Here is a 19,940-nt window from a genome sequence, read left to right as displayed (position 1 = left end):
CTACGGAATGGAAGCTGCCTGTGGTGGAAGTGATTGTGAACAGATGGGAGGGGAAAGGTTAGCTGATATATAGAGTAAGAGGAACAATAGGTTGCTGAGACATCCACAATTGTTGGCCGTCTGTTTGTCAAGAAAGAGTCGTGATTGCTTGCCTTATGCTGACGTGATACCCTTGGAGTCGTGAGGAGTTACTTCTAGTCTAATCAGACTCGTGAAGGGCGTGTGTTGCCCTTAATGGTCGTGTATTAGTAGACCGCTTCTCGCTCTAAGAAGACTCCTGTTCTATCTTCGCTACTATGGTTCGCGTTCGAAGTCCAACTACAACCAACGAGAGATGGCATCAGCAAGGAATGAGAAAACTGATGCTCGTCTGTATCTTTACAGTAGATAGACGACAAGGCTCGCGAACAGTTTTCTACAAGCACACAGGGAAGCAGCCTCGCGGATAATATGAGCTCGGCAGACGATTTTCTTCTTGATCGTGTTGTATTTGCCGCGTGATGTACGACAGACACGTCTATATGCTACATAGGGCGACAACTTTCAATTTTACCGGGACTTGTACTTTCATAGCTCATCTACCTCGCATCATGCATCACCTCCAAAGCTCATAGTACGCTGGTGATCTCCAAATGATGGGTCGTCTGACATCGGTCCGCAAACCCGTCATATCCCTCCTGTGCTCCACCCGCCCATTTGTTTTCAATTCAGTCAAAAAGTCAAACAGACCTCCCAGTGTCTCACCAGAATGGTCATCGGATTCAGCCGCGTGATATATTATTGCGATCCACGAACGGTGTGTCCAAACATAAACTCTTACCCTCAGCCCGAGCAATATTTTCCTCCAAGATCCATCATCATAGACGAMACGGGATGCACCCCTCCAACCTACCTTATATTGATCGTTACCGTTCCAGAGGCGCAGAGAAAGCGTATTCTCGGGCTGTTGGGGGTAGCTTGGTGAGAGCAGCATGGTAAAAGGAAAGAATTGTAGCGCTGGAGAGTCCTTTATGGGCAGATATTGGCTGGTTAGCTGGGGTGCAYACAGTAGTTTTCTCTGCAGTTTCGTGGAGGTTTGGATGGCTTTGTTGAAGGTTGTATCGATACGTTGCAAGACGAACAGATCAAGGTACGTGACGGATGAGTCGAGAAGGATCATCTCGAGAAGTTCAGGAATACGAAACACTTTGTCGACGGCAGATACCATCTTGAAGGCACTGCAATGGAAGAGACTTGATTGCTTTCGATGGTGTGTTGCTGTCAGTAGGYCCTTTTTGAACGTTGACGATGGAAAGGGGGGAGGGATGAGATGTTTTTTTAGGGACATTCTTTTTGTTTGCGACTACACCCACTTCTCAATTCGTCCAGAAACCACGGTAAGAATACGGGACTTTCCATGCTCTAACTAATGCCGACCTTTGAAAAATCCACTACAGGAATGGATGTTGAAATGATGCGTAAATTACTCAACTATCTAAACGAAAGAATTCCATCCTTAGCCTGATTACAAATTCAAGTGAGTTCAAGTGAATGTTCAAAAAAACTTTAACAGATGTCCGATCGACTAGTTCTGTTGCTCGCTCCTTTCTAGAATCACACGATTCTTCGATCTTCAGTAATTCGTTCAGTAGATTTCATCAAGGGTTGCAAACCATCTCGAAAAGAGCTTCATTGCCCCAGACCAGGCTCAAAGCAACAACAAACCCAAACAAACGTTCAAGGCCATTCACCCCAGTATATCCCATTTCCAGCCTACCCTCCCTCCCTCAGAACTCCAGCCAAGTTTAGTCGAAGACACAGAACTCAATTCTCCAGCCATGCGAATCTTCGTACAATGGCATGTAGGAAGTGTACGAGGAGATACTCGAATCCCACGCAAGATCTTTCTTCCATCAATACCCACTCACTGGATGAGCTTGCATGCATCATCTCCTCACATTGGCGGATGTTATTGCCGCCGGCTTTGAGGGAAAAGGTATAGTTTTGATCGGAAAGTCCTGCTGGCGTGAGTAATGGATGCGTCGGCGAGGACGACTTTGAAGATGGCGAAATTTTCACGGCCAAGTCTCCGATGAGCATTTACAGATGCTAAGTACTGACTTGTAGAATGACAGTCCGCCTCCAAGTGCAAACCCTCCAAGTTCAAGATCTGCCAGACGGGACCATCGATGGAGTAATTCCCATCTAGGGTGCGAACAGTTGATGCGAGGTTCGGCGTGAAAGAGATTGGAGCTCCACTATCGACGGCAGGAAAGGCAGGAGCAGGATCATCTCCTTTAGTCCACCAAAGGGTATTCTAGTTGTTTAACAGTTTGACCGTCGCGGAGAGACTTGTCTAGCGGATCCCGGGAAGAAGGCGCAGGCTACTCGGTCCACAAAACAGCGGAAGAAGCCAAGAGCAGCATTCTGAATGATGGGGAGAAGGTAGAAGATACATGGTTCCTCTACTTGACCGCGTATATATCGTATCCAGGTATCGTTTGAGTGTTAAATTACAACGGGGTCTCTTGAAATGTGGCGTACGAACGGCGAAAAGATGCACACTTGCGGGAGTATAGATCGCTTTGCATGTACGAGATGGGACGAGCAGGAACGAGGATGTGATGAACGTTTATTGACTGCGCCCTCTTCGTTAGGAATGAGTAAGAGTGCTTCTCTCGCTGCAGCGACCGGAAGAGATTGCGAAGATGTAGGATAAGACGCGCAACAGCTCACCGCGAGACCTGTAGTAATCAGGGGAAGTCACCGAGGCTTTCAAGAGGCAAGTGACCGCGAGACTCATGGCAGTTTACCGCGAGGTCAGGGTAGAGAGTAACAAGATGTCAGCTCACCGCGAGAATGCTAGAGCCCGGGGGAAGCTCCCAAGGTAGGCTACCGCGAGGGCTGGGGCAGTCCAACGCGAGATACACTGCAGAGAGGAGCAAGATGGCAGCTCACAGCGAGAATGCAAGGGTCAAAGGAAGCTCACCGCGAGACTGAGCGGCAGGAAGCAAAGTCACCGCGAGATGCACGGCAGCTCACCGCGAGCGAGCGATCGAGAGGTCATCGCAAAACGGTAGGCTACCGCGAGAAGCGCAGTCCTCTCACGGCGGGCGTACCGATGTGAAGGCAGGTTACCGCGAGGAGCATGGCAGTTCACCGCGAGACTGCAATACAGTGCAGTTGACCGCGACATGGAGATTAGCGTACGAATCAGGGGGGGTTACGGCAAGCCACAGCGAGCACGGGAAGGATGATGATGCATGCATGGATGGATGAATGATATGACCTCGCTGACACCTTCCCTTCCATGGAGATATTTCGGATGTCTGCCGGTCAGCCCTACCTTGACCTTCCCGCCAAGCACCTAGACTAGAATAGCGGGACGGGCGGACGGGAGTATCTGCATCGTGCATTCCACAACAAAACCACACGCGTACACTCGCCTACACGACATCGCCCCAACGAAGCCGCCGTGGACTAAGCCACCGTAAAGTGGAATCTCATCCATCGACCAGGGACTGAATCAATGCCTCGCGGACGTGACGAGTGTTGGCACGAGGGTGTGTACACGTCACTTGCTGCCCTTTGACATTACCTTCATCATCTTCATCCTCTTCATCATCTTGATCCTCACCACCATCATCACCATCATCACCACCATCATCCTCATCTTCATCCTCCATCACCACTCTGATCATGACACAGTCAACCGCAATCTCGATGAAGATTCCGGCAAACGGCATCCGCGTGTGACGTGCAAACATTGCATGACCGAGTGGACTTCGAATGAAAAGGCACGCGTGATTGAGCATCTCCAGCGGTGTAGTGAGCTGCCGGAGACATTATGGCGGACCTATCAGCCTCACCGTCTCGATCCCACCCTTCCTTCCGCCGCCGAACTTCAACAGCAACAGCGAGCTCGTACCAGGGGCATTGGCTCCATGTCGGCTGGTGAACAGGTCGGTATCTTCTTGCACAATATGATGATATTGATCACCACTAATCAGTCCATATACAGGACATGGCCACGGCTGCTTGTGCACAATGGATCAACGCTTCCGGATTGAACCCCAACATCACAGAACATCCCGCGTTTCGAGCTTTTGTGCGAACCCTCCGTCCAGCATTCAAGCCGCCAACTCGCCATCAACTCACTCACGCTTTGCTCGATGCACCTCTCATGCTCATCGCCTACTTCGCGGACCCTCAAGAACAACACCGTCGACCCGCAATCCTCGACAGCAATGAAGAGACGCAATCCCGCTCCCTTCAAGCCTTCCTCCTCAAGTACTGCGACGGCCACGCCGCCAAAGCAGCTTCCCTTCTCGGAATGATCTCCCTCTTGCGAGTCAAACAAGGACCATTCATGAACAACATGATCTGGATGGCCGCCGACCAAATGACAGCCATTCAATGGTGGCAAAACTTCTGGATCGAAGAACAGCCCGACTTGACCGAACTCTGCATCATTGCCCTTGCAATCTCCCCAACAGGAGATACGCTCGAGAGGAATTGGTCCCCGCACAGCTTCGTCCACGCCCTGARGAGAAATCAACTCGCCCCGGAAGTCATCAACCGGTTGGTGAGCACTTTTTGGGGTTTGAGGATCAAGCATGGTTGGGTGGATGATTCATCCGTGAATGGAGGCATGGATCCCTCGGACCAGGATGCCGAATTCACTCCGGATTTGGATCGAGTGCAATCATTCTTGGGCGTGAGTTTACCCTCTTGACGAGTATGATGGGACTTTGGTGGCTGACACGTGAGATTCGTATAGACAAACGCTACTATGCTCACTCAGTATAGCACAGATGTCATGAGGCCGTGATTATCAAGACTCATGCAAATACTTCCTCGATGTTGAAGCCGCTTGAGATGAAGGCTTACTTACTTAGCTAGCGATGTATGTACGACAGGCAGAGAACTTGATTCCCGAAGATCAAATCAGAGGAAATGATCATGGAAAATATCCTCCCAGGCACTTACTTATACCAATGAAGAAAAAAAAAATCTACAAACTTCACCCGCACAGATAAGCTCCCCTTATTTCCACCTCGCGTGAATTAATAGACTCAGCACGAATCTTCCCTATCATCATCAACCTCAACAACCAAATCAACACAATGCATCCTCACTCGCTCGATCTATCCGGTCCGATCTAATATTAATCACCCTCTCAATATCACGCTGTCGAGGAGAGTTTTCCGTAGAAATCGCTATTATAGTATAATCTACCTTAATAGTCACCTTCATCTTCAAAATTTCGTAGTAGTAGGATGGATATAAGATACGATTATATACAATACTCTACTAAACCTTTAATCTAGCCCTTTACTTTGCTATAGGAGTTCCTAGACCTTGCTCTGCTTAAGAAAGTGGAATTTAACGAATAAAGAGAGGGATCTTAAACATTCCTCAATTCGGGAGAATAGCAGACTTTCTAGTCAGGTCGCCGACTAAGTAGCGAAATCTAGAATAGTTGTTCAGGATGTGAAAAGGATCCTGGTATGTTTTGGATAGTTTGTAGAAGTTGCTAATCACGATAAGCTTGTCTCCCAGAATTTCGGGGAGTTATATATTCAGTCTCGAAATTTGTTGGGAGTGAGACGGTCAAGATGTGGCTTTGGTAATTCTTGTTATACTTATACATGAAAAGAGATTGAGTTGGAAAAGCCTACCTACCTGCTATTCGGTCGGCTACTTATTTACTCTAGGTGAAGGGGCCATGGTGATCATGTCCACTTTCACCCGCGAGATGGAGCTCGTCGTGAAGCTGTAGGTAGGTAGAGCCGCATGATGAATCGCTTTCTTTCCTCTCCTCCCTCTGCCAAGAAGGCGAGTCGTGGAAACCCGCAAACGGGCGATCAAAAAAAAAACCAAAAGAGATGTCCGCACCTTCCTTCCATACCTCCAATCCCCAAGATAATCTATCTCAGGGTTCGTTCACTCAAGTGATGCTCACAGAGAACCCATCGATCGCCGTCATGGTCACTTTTCCGCTCTGCATCAGTTCCGTTGGGTCGACCAGGATAACGAACTTCGGGTCTTTGTGCAGCTCGAAGACACGGAATAGGAGAACTTTGTCGGTACCGCTCGCGCTCCAGTCCTTGGCCTGTGAGAAAAATGTTAGCTTGCAGCAAGATGATAATGCGAGGGGGAAAGGGAAACATACAAGCTCAAACTCCCTGTTGGATAACGAGAAGGGATCTTCCAAGTCTCCTTCAGTCGCCTTGACGTAGATGTGATACGTTTCCGGAGGTTGATCCTGCATGTCCCGGGCATCGTAGCCTCTCTCTTCAAGCCATTCTGTGATGCGGTCACACAGCTCGGATCCGATGATTGTGAAGGTGGAGCTCTCGTCCAGCTCCTCAATTTCAAGTTTTCCCAGCTTCTGGCGGGTGCGCATCGGCGAAGTCCAGGCATCGTCCGAGGCTTCGATGTAAGAGGAGAGAAGCTCACGAACAAAAAGTTCGCCGTGGTAGCGAGTCCTGTCATTCTGATCGGGATGGTCGGATAGAGCCTGTATTGGCTCGAATACCAGGCCTGCCAAATGTTCAGGTGGGTTTGTCGCGGTGCGAGGCGGCCCATGAACTTCAACGTCCTCCATGTCGTAGCTGCCCGCAGCATTAACGAGCGCATCAACAGCCATCTGCTCTCGTTGCGCCTTCTTTGCGGCCCGTGCCTCTGCCAAACTTGGACCTTTCTTGATGAAGACCCTTGGAAGATTACGGCGCGATCCAGACGACCGTGGGGTGGTACGGGTGGTCTGAGGGGCCTCTGGAGTTCCCCAAGGCGTTCCGTTGGGGCTGGACGCACCATTATCGGAGTTCTCGTCACTTGCGTCGGACTTTCGATGCTCCGCGACGAATAAAATATCATCGTCAACTGACTCATCGTCCTCAACCGTGACGGGCCTGGCATTCTCAGCCCGCTCAGTGGAACGCTCCTGCTGCTTGGGAATATCCTCCGGCTCGTCGTCTTCTTCCTCAACATCGTCAACATCAGTGACTGCCCCATCCCATAGACCCTTCTTGCTCAAGATCTCTTCGATGAGCGGACCAGCTGGGGTGACGAGTATGACGAGCAAAGTCTCGCGTTGCTCTTCTGGGATGCGCAATACTTTCGACATGGTCTCGAGGATAAAATGCCACGGAGCACGATCCTTCTTGATGGCTCTGGCACGACAGTGTAGCCGCATGCCAGTATCAAGTTTTTGCAACATGGCTTTTCCAGATTCGTTGGCGCCGTAGACTTTCTTGTCCCCGATCCGGACAAATCGTCTCAGCTGCATTCCCTTGGACGCGTAGACCTCGATCGTATTCAGCTGTATTTCAACTGCGATGCTGTTATGTGTGGGTACAAGCCTAGAGCAGTTAGCCAAAGATACAGAGGTGAACGTTAGAAGAAAGAGACGTACAACGCAATATACTTTGCCTTCGACCGAAGCTCCACACTGAGCTCAGATAGATACTTGCTCGTGCCTTGGAAGACCATATCTTCCGTCACGCTGCCTGAAAGAGTCCTCCGTTCAGCACCGAGGAGTTTGAGAAGTGGCATCAGGCGAGCTGTCTCCGCAATAGGAAAGTCCAGCAGCGCAACTCTGCCTTGGAAGCACTTCTGATGATTGTGGTCATCGGCAATGAACCATGTCTCATCGTCAGAAGAGACAAGATCTCGCTTTCCTGACAACTGCCATATTGGGAAAACTGAAATTCGTCGAAGGAGGAGTAAGTCAAAGTCCATTTGGAACCMTGGCCTCTTCACCTGGTCGCTGAGTGCCGCAAGAAGCGCCTTGGTGTTTGCAACTTCGTCAAGCCTTCCATCATTGCAGTCGAGTTGTTCTGCGATGTTGTCCGGTGTGACATCGTAAACCTCGAGAACATCCCTGAAGAACGACYCGCTACCGTCGTAGTTGTAGTGGTCGGMTAGCGGTGTGATGCCAGGCAGACAATCTGGTGCCCGCCACATACATTCCTCGAGCTTCAGCCAGGAGAGAGAACCACCGTATGGTACAGCAACCAGTTTGTTGTGTTTGAAATGTTTCCTGTGGCAGTTAGTAAAGCATTCTTTCGGAGACGTCAATCAATAACTTGCCTGGTGAAGTCGTGCTGGTTGGTGTCTGTCAAACGGTGGATGTTCTGCATGAGGGCGGTTATATGTGAAAATTCAACGTCGACTTTGCCAAGCGCTGCCTTGCGCAATATTTCCAAGTAGAATTGAAGGTCGGCCTTTGTCTTCAGGCCGAGCACGACGATCAGCTCTCGCCATGACTTGTCTCGGTCGGTTAGCTCAAACAAATTTACGCCAGTGGGCGCAAGAGGCTCTTTCATAACGTCGGTGGTTGCCAAGTAAACACTGTTCAACGGATATCGCAAGCCGTCCTTGCAAGTGACTGGTGTCCCTTGCAAGCAGTTTTTCGGGAGGAAATCGATTTGAGTTTTGTAATCGGACCATTCATCTCTCAAGAGTGATAACCAAATCATGCTGTTGGGGAGATCCAGTAGCTTTTGGAATAGTGGGTGAATAGTAAACTCGGGCTGTCCCATGTTGTGCTGTGACGCCGGACCTGGGTGGTGCTGAAGCAGCTGAGGCTTGGTGGAGATTCCAAACGCTTCTCGCAAGAAGTCATACCATGCCATTTTCTTTTCGTCCGGGATATCCTCGAAATATGCAGGGTGGATGAACTGACATTCTTCGCTCTGCACAAAGTGCTGGCTCATGGTAAAGGTGTTGGGGACAATGGAATCCATGTAGAGCTCGGTGCCGACCAATGCGCGGTCGCTGCCAGAAACGGCGAGCTTCACCTTCTTGAGACGTTTGGGTGACAGACAGTCTGAGTACCTGGATAGGTATCTTGCGTGGTCGACCAAGACATCCACAGATAGTGCTGGCAGATCGTCTGTCGGCGCATCTAGTTCATCGTGGCGCTTGAGAATCCGAATGCATACCTGCTTGTAGTTGATTTCCTCCACCCCGAGCTTCTTCATCAACGCTCTTCTGTAGTAWTTATGGACAGCGCTGTGATGAACGATGCGCATTTCGACGCCGCTCGGGATATCGATTTCGGACTCGCCATCCGCAAAGTAGATCATGTTGTCGGCCTTGTCCATCGCGACCCAAGTGCCGTCGCGAAGCGGGATCATCGCAATCTCGCTCAAGCTCTTTGGGGTAACGGGAGGCACTTCGAGTAAAGCTTCCGCAAGTCGACAGTGCCACTCGTTGGGCTTTTGCTGCATCTTTTCGGGTTTCATCTTCTTGAGCAAAGCAGCAAAGAATGATGGGGACTGTGTTTTCATCCCAATGATCGACAGCTCGTCTTGGTGGTACTTCTCTGAAACATACAGCCCGAGATGGGATTGGTCACCAAAAATTGGCATCGGTGGAGTGCCTCGATCGGTCCACCGCTCTGAGAGTACAGTGAGTGAGGCTGGCGTTGCGAGAAGCCCTGCCTGTGACTCAAGGATCGGCTCCTTTGGCAGGCGTTTGCGCAAGTCGGGAATGAAGCTGGCCATGATTGTATCTGACGCGATGTAAGTGGACTTGACAAATTGTGGCCACTTGTACTTGAAAATCCCCATCTGATCGGTCTCAGCTCTGTTGAAGATTCTAATGCACTGCACCAACTGATCCGCGGCAGCCGCGAGCAGCGCATCGTTCCACTTATTGTGATGATTGATGTCTTCACGATTGACATTCGTGATGAAGTCTGCTTGGAGCAGAAACGGGAGTCCAAAATCCCGGATTGGCAGAAAGTTGAATGTCATCCTGCTTGCGTTGTCGAAGACGGTCGGGAAAGCCAAGACCACTTCTGTCTCTTTAATCCCTGGTCTCTTGGGTTCTTCCGGCATGGATTGGGTGGTGTGCCTGAAGACCACCAGTGTCTCCGAGCTGGTGCTTTGAGCCGGAGAGATGTCACGGCGGGATAGCTCTGTAGTTGTGTAACCGATGTCGAGGTCTTCCGTGTCGTCCTCGCGACGCAGGGAGAACTTGTAGGTCACTTTCTCCTTGCGGTCGTCAATGACAACGTTGATGGTTCGTAGCTTGCGTAAAAAGAGTAGAAGTTCTGGCTTGAGCGAGAGCATCTCGGTCTTGACATGAATCTGATCCTCCTTCCGCGGAATGCGTAGACAGAACATCGTGTGCTCGTTAACCATGCTGGTGGACTTGAACTTCTCCCACACAGGCGAGATCATACCCAAGCCTTCTCTACCGAGACTGAACTGATAGCCACCGGAGGAGATCCAGACCTTGTCTGCTACTTTGAATACCGACTTGAATCCCTGGATGAAGTAGCCAATGTTAGCAGTGAATCGAAAGGATACGGCTGCAATTACTCACGATGCCCTTTTCCCCAATGTATCCCTTTTGGGGACCAGTCGCCTTTTTGGTGCTGCCGCCGATATCGCAGATTGCCCTGACACTGGCCTTGTCAAATCCCACCTCGTTGCAGCCAATCCACAAATAACCAGCATCACTGTATGCAAGCGTGAGCGTCGGCTCGACACCGGGTGCATACTTGTTATCGTCTGCATTTTGGATAAGTTCCAGCTGATAGTGCGTCGGTTTGACATTCATCTCGCTGGCCAGTATGTTCAGTGCGCTAGCCAGCGTGTCCTGGTTGAAGTCCATTGCCGCTCCATTCGGGCGTCGCGCATTTTCCAAGGCACGAATGAACTGCTCTTCCGGCGACTGGTTCGCCATGATGACGGCAGCCTGCAAATGTAGGAGATGACTGTGCCGCTTTCAAAATGGATGGTAGTGTTTGTGATGGTGGAAACAAAAGGTGGTGGTCGATGTTGGTGGAAGTTGGGGTAGAGGTAGATGTTCAGAAGCTGAGAAAGAACAGCACGGAGTCGCCTGTCCGGCGGAGGGAACGTGCTCAAATCGGCGAGCTTCCAAAGCATGTGAATAGMGCAGTGAAGTGAGAAGGTGATGTGTGTTGGCGGGGGGGATATCTCTCACCAAACGGACGTGTTTGGAAGCGAGACAATTGGGACCATTGCGAGCTGTAGCTTGGACAGTACAGACTGTACGGAGATGATGTTTTGATGAGAAGAAACACTGGAGCTGATTCACTCACTTCTTAGCCGTTGGACCATAGGTGGTCCAGCATTGGAAAGCCGGATCTCAGAGGACGATCCTCAAGCCAAGGGGTGAAGCAATGAACCACTCAGCCCAGACCTCGCCGTTTCCTGGAAATGCTGTAGTCTCTCTCCTCATGTCAATGAACACCTCGCTCCCACCTCAAATCATCCATGCAGAGGCCCGCGGTTGCCCTGGAGCCTGGCAAGCTATTTCCAAAGGCACGGGTCGGAATAAGTTAGCATTGAACACTTTGCTGCATCCAATCCATGCCCGAACATCGTCTTCATCTCGTTGACCCGAGCAAAAATACTGTGTTCGATTGCCCCTGGTCATGATTGTGGGAAACCCAGACTGGGAGACATTTCCGCCACGTTGTCTCGCCAAAATGCAGCAAGTAAAGCATCTTCCAATCGTACAAGATTACCAGAGATCAGCTCTTTGATTCCGAAAATGATGAGCCGTGGTCACCACGAGACAGACGTGCTGTTCATCAGACGTGAAGTGAGTGAAAGGAACCTAGCTTCCAGGAAAAGTGGGGCCGTGACAGTCATCTTCGAGATTGTCTAACTTCGCGCTCGTCGCGACTTGCGAGTACATTACAAGACAGCAACATGGACATCCCTCCACCCCCTCCGCCAGTGGACATTCCACCTCCTCCTCCGCCTGCGGATATTCCACCCCCACCACCTCCACCGCCCAGCTCTGACCTCCCTCCCCCTCCACCTCCGCCGAGCGACGTCAACGGCCATGGAGAGAACTTGAAGAAGCGGAAACTTGCCCCTCCGAGACAGGCTCCATTGAGTGTTGAGGAGCTACTAGCAAAAAAGAAAGCTCAAGATGCAGCGGCTTCGAAACCCAAGTTCATGTCTAAGAAGGAACGGGAGAAGCTCGCTCAACAGAAGCTCCAAAAAGAGGCAGCTCCCGTGAAGCAGGATGAGCCTGTGCAAGATGTCAAAACCGCCTCCAATGGACGCAATGGCCCTCCAGCTGGTCCGAAATCCATGCGCAATGGAAGCATAGCTAGAGGATCATCATATGGACGTTCAAAACTACCGGACAAGGGTTTCGAAATGCTTCCCCCTCCGCCACCTCCACAAAGGACTGGCGGAGAAGGAGTAAAGTCGAAGAAGAACCAGAGCGAGACGGATGTTGCATCRGAATTGACGCGACAACGATATATGGGAGCCGAGACCAACACTTCAACCTTCTCTGCGAAGAAGAAGCGAAAGCGGACGACGGAGAAGAAGTTCAATTTCGAGTGGAATACCGAGGAGGATACGAGTCCTGATTACAACCCCCTCTACAACACCCGCGCAGAGAGTACCTTTTTCGGCCGAGGCAGACTGGGGGGATTTGCAGATGATGCGAACGAAGCCGTCGCACAGCAATACGCAAAGGCAATTGAGCTACGAGATCCCGAGGCTGGAAAGGCACGAGCGGCGGAGATTCTCGAAATGGAGCGGCGAAGACGGGAGGAAGGTGGTAGGACCGGCATCGACAAACACTGGAGCGAGAAGAAGCTGGAGCACATGCGGGAGAGAGACTGGCGAATCTTCAAGGAAGATTTCAACATTGCCACCAAAGGAGGATCCATCCCCAATCCTATGCGCAGTTGGAAGGAGTCAGGTCTACCAAAGCGATTACTCGATATTGTGGATGAGGCAGGTTATACGGAGCCATCCGCTGTGCAAAGAGCAGCAATCCCCATTGCTCTCCAATCCCGAGATCTCATCGGAGTCGCCGTCACTGGTTCCGGTAAAACAGCTGCATTCCTGCTCCCTCTCCTGGTCTACATCTCCGAACTACCCGCTCTCAACGAAATGACCAAAAATGACGGACCCTATGCCATCATCCTCGCGCCAACCCGTGAACTGGCACAACAGATCGAAATTGAAGCCAAGAAGTTTGCAACTCCTCTAGGATTTACCTGTGTTTCCCTCGTAGGAGGTCACAGTATCGAGGAGCAGAGTTACAACATGCGAGACGGTGCCGAAATCATCATCGCAACCCCCGGTCGTCTAGTAGACTGCATCGAACGGAGAGTGTTGGTCCTCTCTCAATGTTGCTACATCATCATGGACGAAGCCGACCGCATGATAGACATGGGCTTCGAAGAACCTGTCAACAAAATCCTCGACGCTCTCCCCGTGTCCAACGAAAAACCCGACACGGACGACGCCGAAGACGCAGTCGCCATGTCCCAACATCGCTACCGCCAAACAATGATGTACACCGCCACCATGCCAGTAGCAGTCGAACGCATTGCACGAAAATACCTCCGCCGTCCCGCAACCGTCACCATCGGAAATGTCGGCGAGGCCGTCGATACTGTGGAGCAACGCGTCGAATTCATCTCCGGAGAAGACAAGAGGAAGAAACGCGTGGCGGAACTCCTCCATTCCAGAGAATTCGCCCCACCAATCATCGTCTTCGTAAACGTCAAACGAGCCTGCGACGCTCTCGCACGAGACATTTCCAAGATGGGTTTCGCAACCGTCACCCTGCACGGAAGCAAAACTCAAGAACAGAGAGAAGCAGCTCTCGCACAAGTCCGAGCCGGCCAAGCCGAAATCCTCGTCGCCACGGATTTGGCAGGAAGAGGTATCGATGTTCCAGACGTCAGTCTCGTCATCAACTTTACCATGGCGGGAAATATCGAGAGCTATACCCATCGTATTGGAAGAACTGGAAGAGCGGGCAAACAAGGTGTCGCCGTCACGTTTGTGGATAATGGGGATGCGGATGTATTGTATGATTTGAAGAGTATGATTTCCAAGTCTGCGATTAGTAAAGTTCCGCAGGAGTTGGCGAGGCATGAGGCTGCGCAGTCCAAGGTTGCCAGGGGGCAGAGGGGGAAGGATAGAGGGTGGGATGAGATTAAATGAGAGGATTGAGTGATGATGATGATGWTGGGAGGAGGTAATATAAATGCTGCCTACCTTGATCTACTCTCCTGTGCTTCTCTCCCCTCGTATTCATCATAGTCTCTGCCGTCAGCAATCTCCATCAAAAGTGAGAAAGTGCGCAAGCATGCCATCGCACCCATCTGTCCATCCCACTCATCATAAATATATTCACATCAAATCATCAAGTTGTCATCAAGTAATGTATATCAAGCATTATAGTATACATTTCATCATTCCACCCAGCAATCGAATTGCCGCCTCTCCCAACCCAACCCAAGCCTCCTCTTGAGACGCCTCGCAACGACTATCTGCATCCCTTCTCCGCCCTTCCCATTCCATTCCATCCTTCAGTCCTTTAATCATCCTCAGCAGGCACCACGGTACTATCCCCCGGATAAATACTCCCCGAAGGATTCTCGTCAAAAAGCACTTCATCCCCCACTCCACCCATTTCGATAAATTCCTTTGGATCCCTCTCTCCATCAGGCTTGACCTCTTCGCCCTCCTTCGCCATCTTCTTCTTCTTGGCCTCCTTTGCATTCCTCGCAGCTTGCTGCTGGCCAGCAGGTCTCTGGGTTTGAAATCTTGGTCCACTATTCTTATCCCAGACCTTCACAGGAGGAGCATCCGGCTGCGTTTCAATCACTCTTTCAACCTTTACTTCATTAATACTGCAGAGCATGGTCCTCTCCCGCTGCACTTTTCGCCGGGAAAAATCGAGACTTGCAATCGCTCCTGTCAGTCCATCGGTGCTATCGGTGAGACTGATGGGTTGTTGGGTGATCCAAGGATGTTCGAGACATTCGTCTACTGAGATGCGTTTTTCAACATCGACAGTCAACATCTTGTCGATCAAATCAAGCGCCGAGTCTCCCACTGAGTCCCAATAAGGTGATGGGTAGTCGAAGCGGCCCAATTTGATCTGTTGACTTAGTGTGTAGGGATTCTCGGCGGAGTAGAGCTCGTCTGAGAACGGTGGGAAACCGCAGAGGCAGATGTAGAGGACGACACCTAAACTCCACACATCCACAGCTCGCGTGTACCTCCTACGGTTCGTTTGTTCGAGGATCTCGGGCGCTACATATGATGGTGTGCCACAGAGCGTGGTCGTGAACGACTCTTCGCCAATAATCTTCGCCAGACCAAAGTCGGCAAGCTTGATGCTCAGATCCTTGTCGGTGAGCAGGATGTTTTCGGGTTTGATGTCACGGTGTACAATGTTGCGTTCGTGCTGTGGTGCGTTAGCGAGAGTACCTCGAATGTCTGCATCAACGTTCACCCACCAAGTACTTGACGCCTTGAAACAGCTGCACAAAGATCTTGCGTGTCTCGGCCTCTGAGASCTTCTGCTTCATGACAATCCAGTTGAACAATTCACCTTCGGCAGCCAGCTCCAGCACAAGGTAAACTCCGTCGGATTCATCAAAAGTGTCTTTCAAACAAAGCATATTCGGATGGCTGACACCCATCAAAACGGCAATCTCTTGTTGTAGACCATCAACCTTGCTTCGTTCTCCCGGACCGCTTCGCTTCTCAAACTTCTTGACCGCATATCTCATCCCAGTACTCTTCTCCAGCGCCAGATAAACGGTAGCAAAGTGACCTTTCCCCAGCTGACCGTGTATGCTGTACTGCTGTCGGAAACCATTAGTATCCCTGATCCGAGGGTATCGGAAGATGAAGCGAGCTTCGTCCAGGATTGATATCTCATCGCCATCCTCCAACTCCCTCCTCTTGTTCCGTCCCACCAGCGCATCATTGACATAGGTTCCGTTGTTGCTCAAATCCTCGAGCATTGCAATGGAGCTGCCATTCTTGTTCTCGGCAAAGACCAGACAATGTCGATTGCTGACGACAGGCGAGTGGATCTTGCGGTCACATTCCGGATGTCTTCCCACGAGATATCCACCCGCGGGCACACCATTGACCGCCTTTTTCGCCTCGTATTGCTCTTCTTGATTGGTGAATTGCTTCTTCTTCGATGCCGGTGCCTTTTTATGTTCAACTCCCAACGAGACCGGACATGCCGCTCGTTTCCTCAACACCAACGGGTCTTCCTTGCCCTCGGTAGGTACGAGGTAACCCCAGACGCCCTCCTCCTCCTCATTCTCCACTTCATAGCTCACTGGCGGGGGAAGAAGGAACTGCGAGTAGGGTTGTGTATCCGCGGGTGGGGAGGAAAGACCTCCATTTCTTCTTGAGGAAGGTGGAGGACTAGACTTTGGAGTCGTTTGTCGGTGGTGCTGATGCTGGTGCTGGACGGGCGGAGGTGAAACCGTCTTGTCTTTGCTCCCATTGGCCGTCACTGGGGATGGGAGTTGGCTATTCTTGGGGGCTTGCGCAGTGGATGGCACGTCTACTTCGGGTGCCTGATCCTCCCCAGCATTTGAGAGACGGGCGGAGCGCCGAGGCTTCTTGGATTCGGCATCTTCGATGGTGGAGCCCTGTAGGCACGAGAATCAAGAATCAGCAAAAGTCCCACGCTTCCACTTCCACCCGCGTTGGCATGCTGCTGGCTCACCCGAGCTCGCTTTAGAGTGCTCTTCTCATCAAGCCCGGCCATTTTGTGCGCTTCTCAACACAAAGCGTGGAATGTTGCAGCGTAGAGTGTAAACCGGGCAAAGCGAGGGTATTGGAGAGAGTGATAGGTGTGGGAGCAACAAAAAGTCTCAACCGAGCATGACAACCYCTTCACAGCAGCTGAACAATACCTAGCGAGACAGAGCGAGAGAGAAAATGCGACGACAACTGGCGTGTGCGCGTGAGTCGTCGTGGAAGTTGCAAGTCATCCGTGTCGAAGTCTATTCCATTGGTCTCGATCGTCTGCAGACGCACGCCTCGACCGACCGACAGACCGACCGACGGCGCGGATGCCGACGCCCTCATGTCCTCCCTCTCGCTTACTGTACAGCAAACCATCAACCTAGTAAGATTCTCTCAAGTCGGTCTCCACGGATCCCGATATGTCTGGTTGAAAAAGAGGACATTGTCCTATTGTTTCTTGTGAAGATCGCTCATATCATTCACTCCTACAACATCCATCTACAAACGACATGCCCTTCTCCCACCACTCCCACTCTGGTCAATTCTGCGGCCATGCAACCAGCACTCTCGAACAAGTCGTCCAACATGCAATCGCCAAAAGGATGACCACCTTCTGTCTAACAGAACACATCCCTCGCGAGGAAATCGATTTCTACCCCGAAGAATCTTCATTCCACACCCAAGAAACTCTAACACAACTCTTCGACGACTTCTATCACGAAGCCCGGCGTCTTCAAAAACTCTACGCAAATCAAATTCAACTTCTTGTGGGATTCGAAAGCGAATGGATCCGTCCTTCCTCTTTGAACATCATCCAAGATATTTTGAAGAAATACCCCGTGGATCTCTTCGTGGGAAGTGTCCATCACGTCCACACCATCCCCATAGACTACGACACTCCYCTGTATCACTCCGCACGAACCATTGCAGGCGGGACAGACGAGCAAATCTATGCCGATTATTTCGATTCTCAGTACGAAATGTTGCAAGCGCTGAAACCTCCCGTGGTGGGACACTTTGATCTTATACGATTGAAAGGCGATGAACCGGACAGAAGTTTCAGAACTTGGCCGAAAATCTGGGGGAAGATTGAGAGAAACTTGAAGTTTGTGGCTAGTTATGGTGGGGTGTTGGAGTTGAATACGAGTAGTTTGAGAAAGGGCATGAGTGAAGCGTATCCGCAGAGTGAGATTTGCATCGTAAGTATATTCTCAACATGATGTGAATGAAAATGCTGACGAGATCGTTCCAGGAATTCAAAGACATGGGAGGACGTTTCACCTTATCAGACGACAGTCATGGCATAGAGCATGTCGCTCTAAACTACAAACGAGCTTGGGAGAATAACGTCCTGCGAGCTGGATTGCCGGAACTGGTCTGTTTGGCGCCTACGGCGGATAAGACGAAAGTTCATGATGATCGATTTCCTGGAGTTTGCTGGGAGAGTTTCCCCGTGGCTGATCTCGCGGAACACGCGTTCTTCCAGACATGATTCTGCATGACTCGTACCGAACTTCACCTGGAATAAGCCGCCTTGTCAGAGGCTGTCTTTCGAGTCTGTCTCCCAGGAAGCGGAGCAAGCCTGCGGCCTGGCAATGACGATACTGTGATGCAAAGAGATGATGGATGGCGGTGGAGAACCAGAAAGTGCCAATTCACATGACAAGCACTCTTCAATGCGTTCTGCACTCTGCTCGAAGATTCTCGATGTGCGTCTCATGTCTAAGATGCAGTAGTGCATACATGCAATGCAACATGTACCATCCTCGCATCGCATCGCTCGGCAAGCAAGAAACCTGGCGTTTGCTGCAAAGAGAAAGCCCCTCTGACTTCACCTGTCGGATTCGAGGCCGGTTGTGATAGTTGCATTTGTTAACGGCCTTTGATGCGGACCAATGACTCGATTGTGAGAGACTCTGCATTGCATATGCGGGGCGTCAGGAACCTGGACTTCACGTTGAGTCTGGCCTTTAACATCTAAGTCAAGTGTATGGTGTGATGACTTGTTTGGGGTGCTTTCTCATCTTATTGCTTTTCCTGCGACTTGGCTAGAAAGGCACCAGGTGAGTGTCATGCGTTTTCACAATCGAAAGAGAAAGCGGTCTGCAAGATTTCCGACAATATTCCTCCGCATCCACAGCATATTCATGATGTTTGACAATGCAGCCATTGACCGCTCAAAGTGGACCTATCTTCGGACATACAGCGTGGCGCAGCAGCTGTGGGTGTTCCTGCATTGTCCGGACTCCGGCGACGGTCCCCCTACGGCGCGTTTTTAAGAACAACTCTGTAACAATCCTTTTAGGCGATAGTGCGACGCTAGCATTATAGGGTATTAGAACCTCGGTAATTAAAGGTGTATTCCGTATAATAAGTAACAAGTAGCGTAATTTAATRTGCGCGTGCAATGTCCTCGCTTTCCTTCTTTAAAGTAATTTTATTTAAGTCTACGATACCTAAGTAATAATAGTAAGGATAAAGTAAAGGTATAATAGTATTACGCGGGCAGCTATATAACTCTCTATATAGATAAGTAAGATCTCTAAAAGAGTAGTAGGATAAAGACCTACTACTCTTTTAGCGACTCTTATTAACACTTAAACACTAATATTAACTCCTACTACTCCTACTACTATACTACCCCTTTACTACTTATCTATATCCTCCTCCCTCCTCTATACTACCCGTATAAAAGCCTAAGAAGGCGAAGAAGCCTAAGTTACTATACTTATAGCTAGGTTATATCGATACTACGAAATACTAGAGGGCTAGAACTTTCCCTAAGGATCCGGATAATAATAGCGAATACGGATATTTTAAGYAGAACTTTATAAGAGTATAAGCTAGGAATTTAATACTTTAAGAGTAGCGCTAACCCGTATAATAGCTTAAGAAAATAGGATTCTCCCTTAATCGCAAGTAGAGGGAGATAATAGCTAAGCCTACTACTAAATACGTCGAGATCTATAATAGCTTTACTAATAGGATCGATAATATCCGAGACCGTCCGAACTACGTCGACGCCTTTCTAGTTACGAGCCGGTCTATATAATCCTATTAGAGAATTATTAAAGTATAATAGCTAATAATATCGTAGTAGAATAATATTAACTAAGGAGGAGTGTTACGGTATAAGGGTAAAGATATAGCAATGTATTAGACACCCGTAATTACTCGATTAGAGATAAGACTAATTCTTATAGGTTAAATGTGCGCTATACGTAGGAGTTATGCATACGCTAAGCCTACGCTAAGTAGTTAGGTTATATTGCACTCCCTTCTCTAAGGTTAGTTAATCTAGCTACCTCTATTAATCCTATTATTATAAGGGCTCTTATACGGCCCTTATAATTACCTCCTTCCCCCTATACGAACTAGCCTTAGTTCGGGGGCTTAGGAAATAGAGGCGCGCGCGCGTCGTAT

At 50.0% G+C, this 19,940-nt stretch overlaps 5 protein-coding genes; 3 read left to right on the top strand and 2 right to left on the bottom strand.

Annotated features, from left to right (window-relative positions):
* Positions 1-3,508: 3,508 nt before the first annotated feature.
* Positions 3,509-4,810, top strand: RCC_04192 (uncharacterized protein; the record flags this gene model as incomplete). XM_023769470.1 has 4 exons in its annotated part: positions 3,509-3,542; positions 3,688-3,941; positions 4,001-4,696; positions 4,760-4,810. 4 exons carry the CDS (start codon positions 3,509-3,511, stop codon positions 4,808-4,810), a joined length of 1,035 nt encoding a protein of 344 aa, XP_023625238.1.
* A 1,119-nt stretch (positions 4,811-5,929) lies between these two features.
* RCC_04191 (uncharacterized protein) lies at positions 5,930-10,683 on the bottom strand (the record flags this gene model as incomplete). XM_023769469.1 has 5 exons in its annotated part: positions 5,930-6,094; positions 6,155-7,346; positions 7,400-8,026; positions 8,077-10,262; positions 10,321-10,683. 5 exons carry the CDS (start codon positions 10,681-10,683, stop codon positions 5,930-5,932), a joined length of 4,533 nt encoding a protein of 1,510 aa, XP_023625237.1.
* Positions 10,684-11,678: 995 nt separating this feature from the next.
* RCC_04190 (probable Pre-mRNA-splicing ATP-dependent RNA helicase prp28) lies at positions 11,679-13,952 on the top strand (the record flags this gene model as incomplete). The annotated part of the gene is made up of 1 exon (XM_023769468.1): positions 11,679-13,952. The coding sequence occupies one exon, from the start codon at positions 11,679-11,681 to the stop codon at positions 13,950-13,952; it is 2,274 nt and encodes a 757-aa protein (XP_023625236.1).
* A 376-nt stretch (positions 13,953-14,328) lies between these two features.
* On the bottom strand, positions 14,329-16,536 carry RCC_04189 (related to serine/threonine-protein kinase Chk2; the record flags this gene model as incomplete). XM_023769467.1 has 3 exons in its annotated part: positions 14,329-15,204; positions 15,257-16,417; positions 16,495-16,536. The coding sequence occupies 3 exons, from the start codon at positions 16,534-16,536 to the stop codon at positions 14,329-14,331; spliced, it is 2,079 nt and encodes a 692-aa protein (XP_023625235.1).
* Positions 16,537-17,026: 490 nt separating this feature from the next.
* RCC_04188 (related to histidinol-phosphatase) lies at positions 17,027-18,009 on the top strand (the record flags this gene model as incomplete). XM_023769466.1 has 2 exons in its annotated part: positions 17,027-17,716; positions 17,770-18,009. The coding sequence occupies 2 exons, from the start codon at positions 17,027-17,029 to the stop codon at positions 18,007-18,009; spliced, it is 930 nt and encodes a 309-aa protein (XP_023625234.1).
* Between the last annotated feature and the right edge of the window lie 1,931 nt (positions 18,010-19,940).

This window comes from Ramularia collo-cygni, assembly GCF_900074925.1.
Source record: "Ramularia collo-cygni strain URUG2 genome assembly, contig: RCC_scaffold05, whole genome shotgun sequence".
Lineage (NCBI taxonomy): Eukaryota > Fungi > Ascomycota > Dothideomycetes > Mycosphaerellales > Mycosphaerellaceae > Ramularia > Ramularia collo-cygni.
The sequence above is the reverse complement of the archived record's forward strand: the minus strand, read 5'-3'. Positions and strand labels throughout refer to the sequence as shown.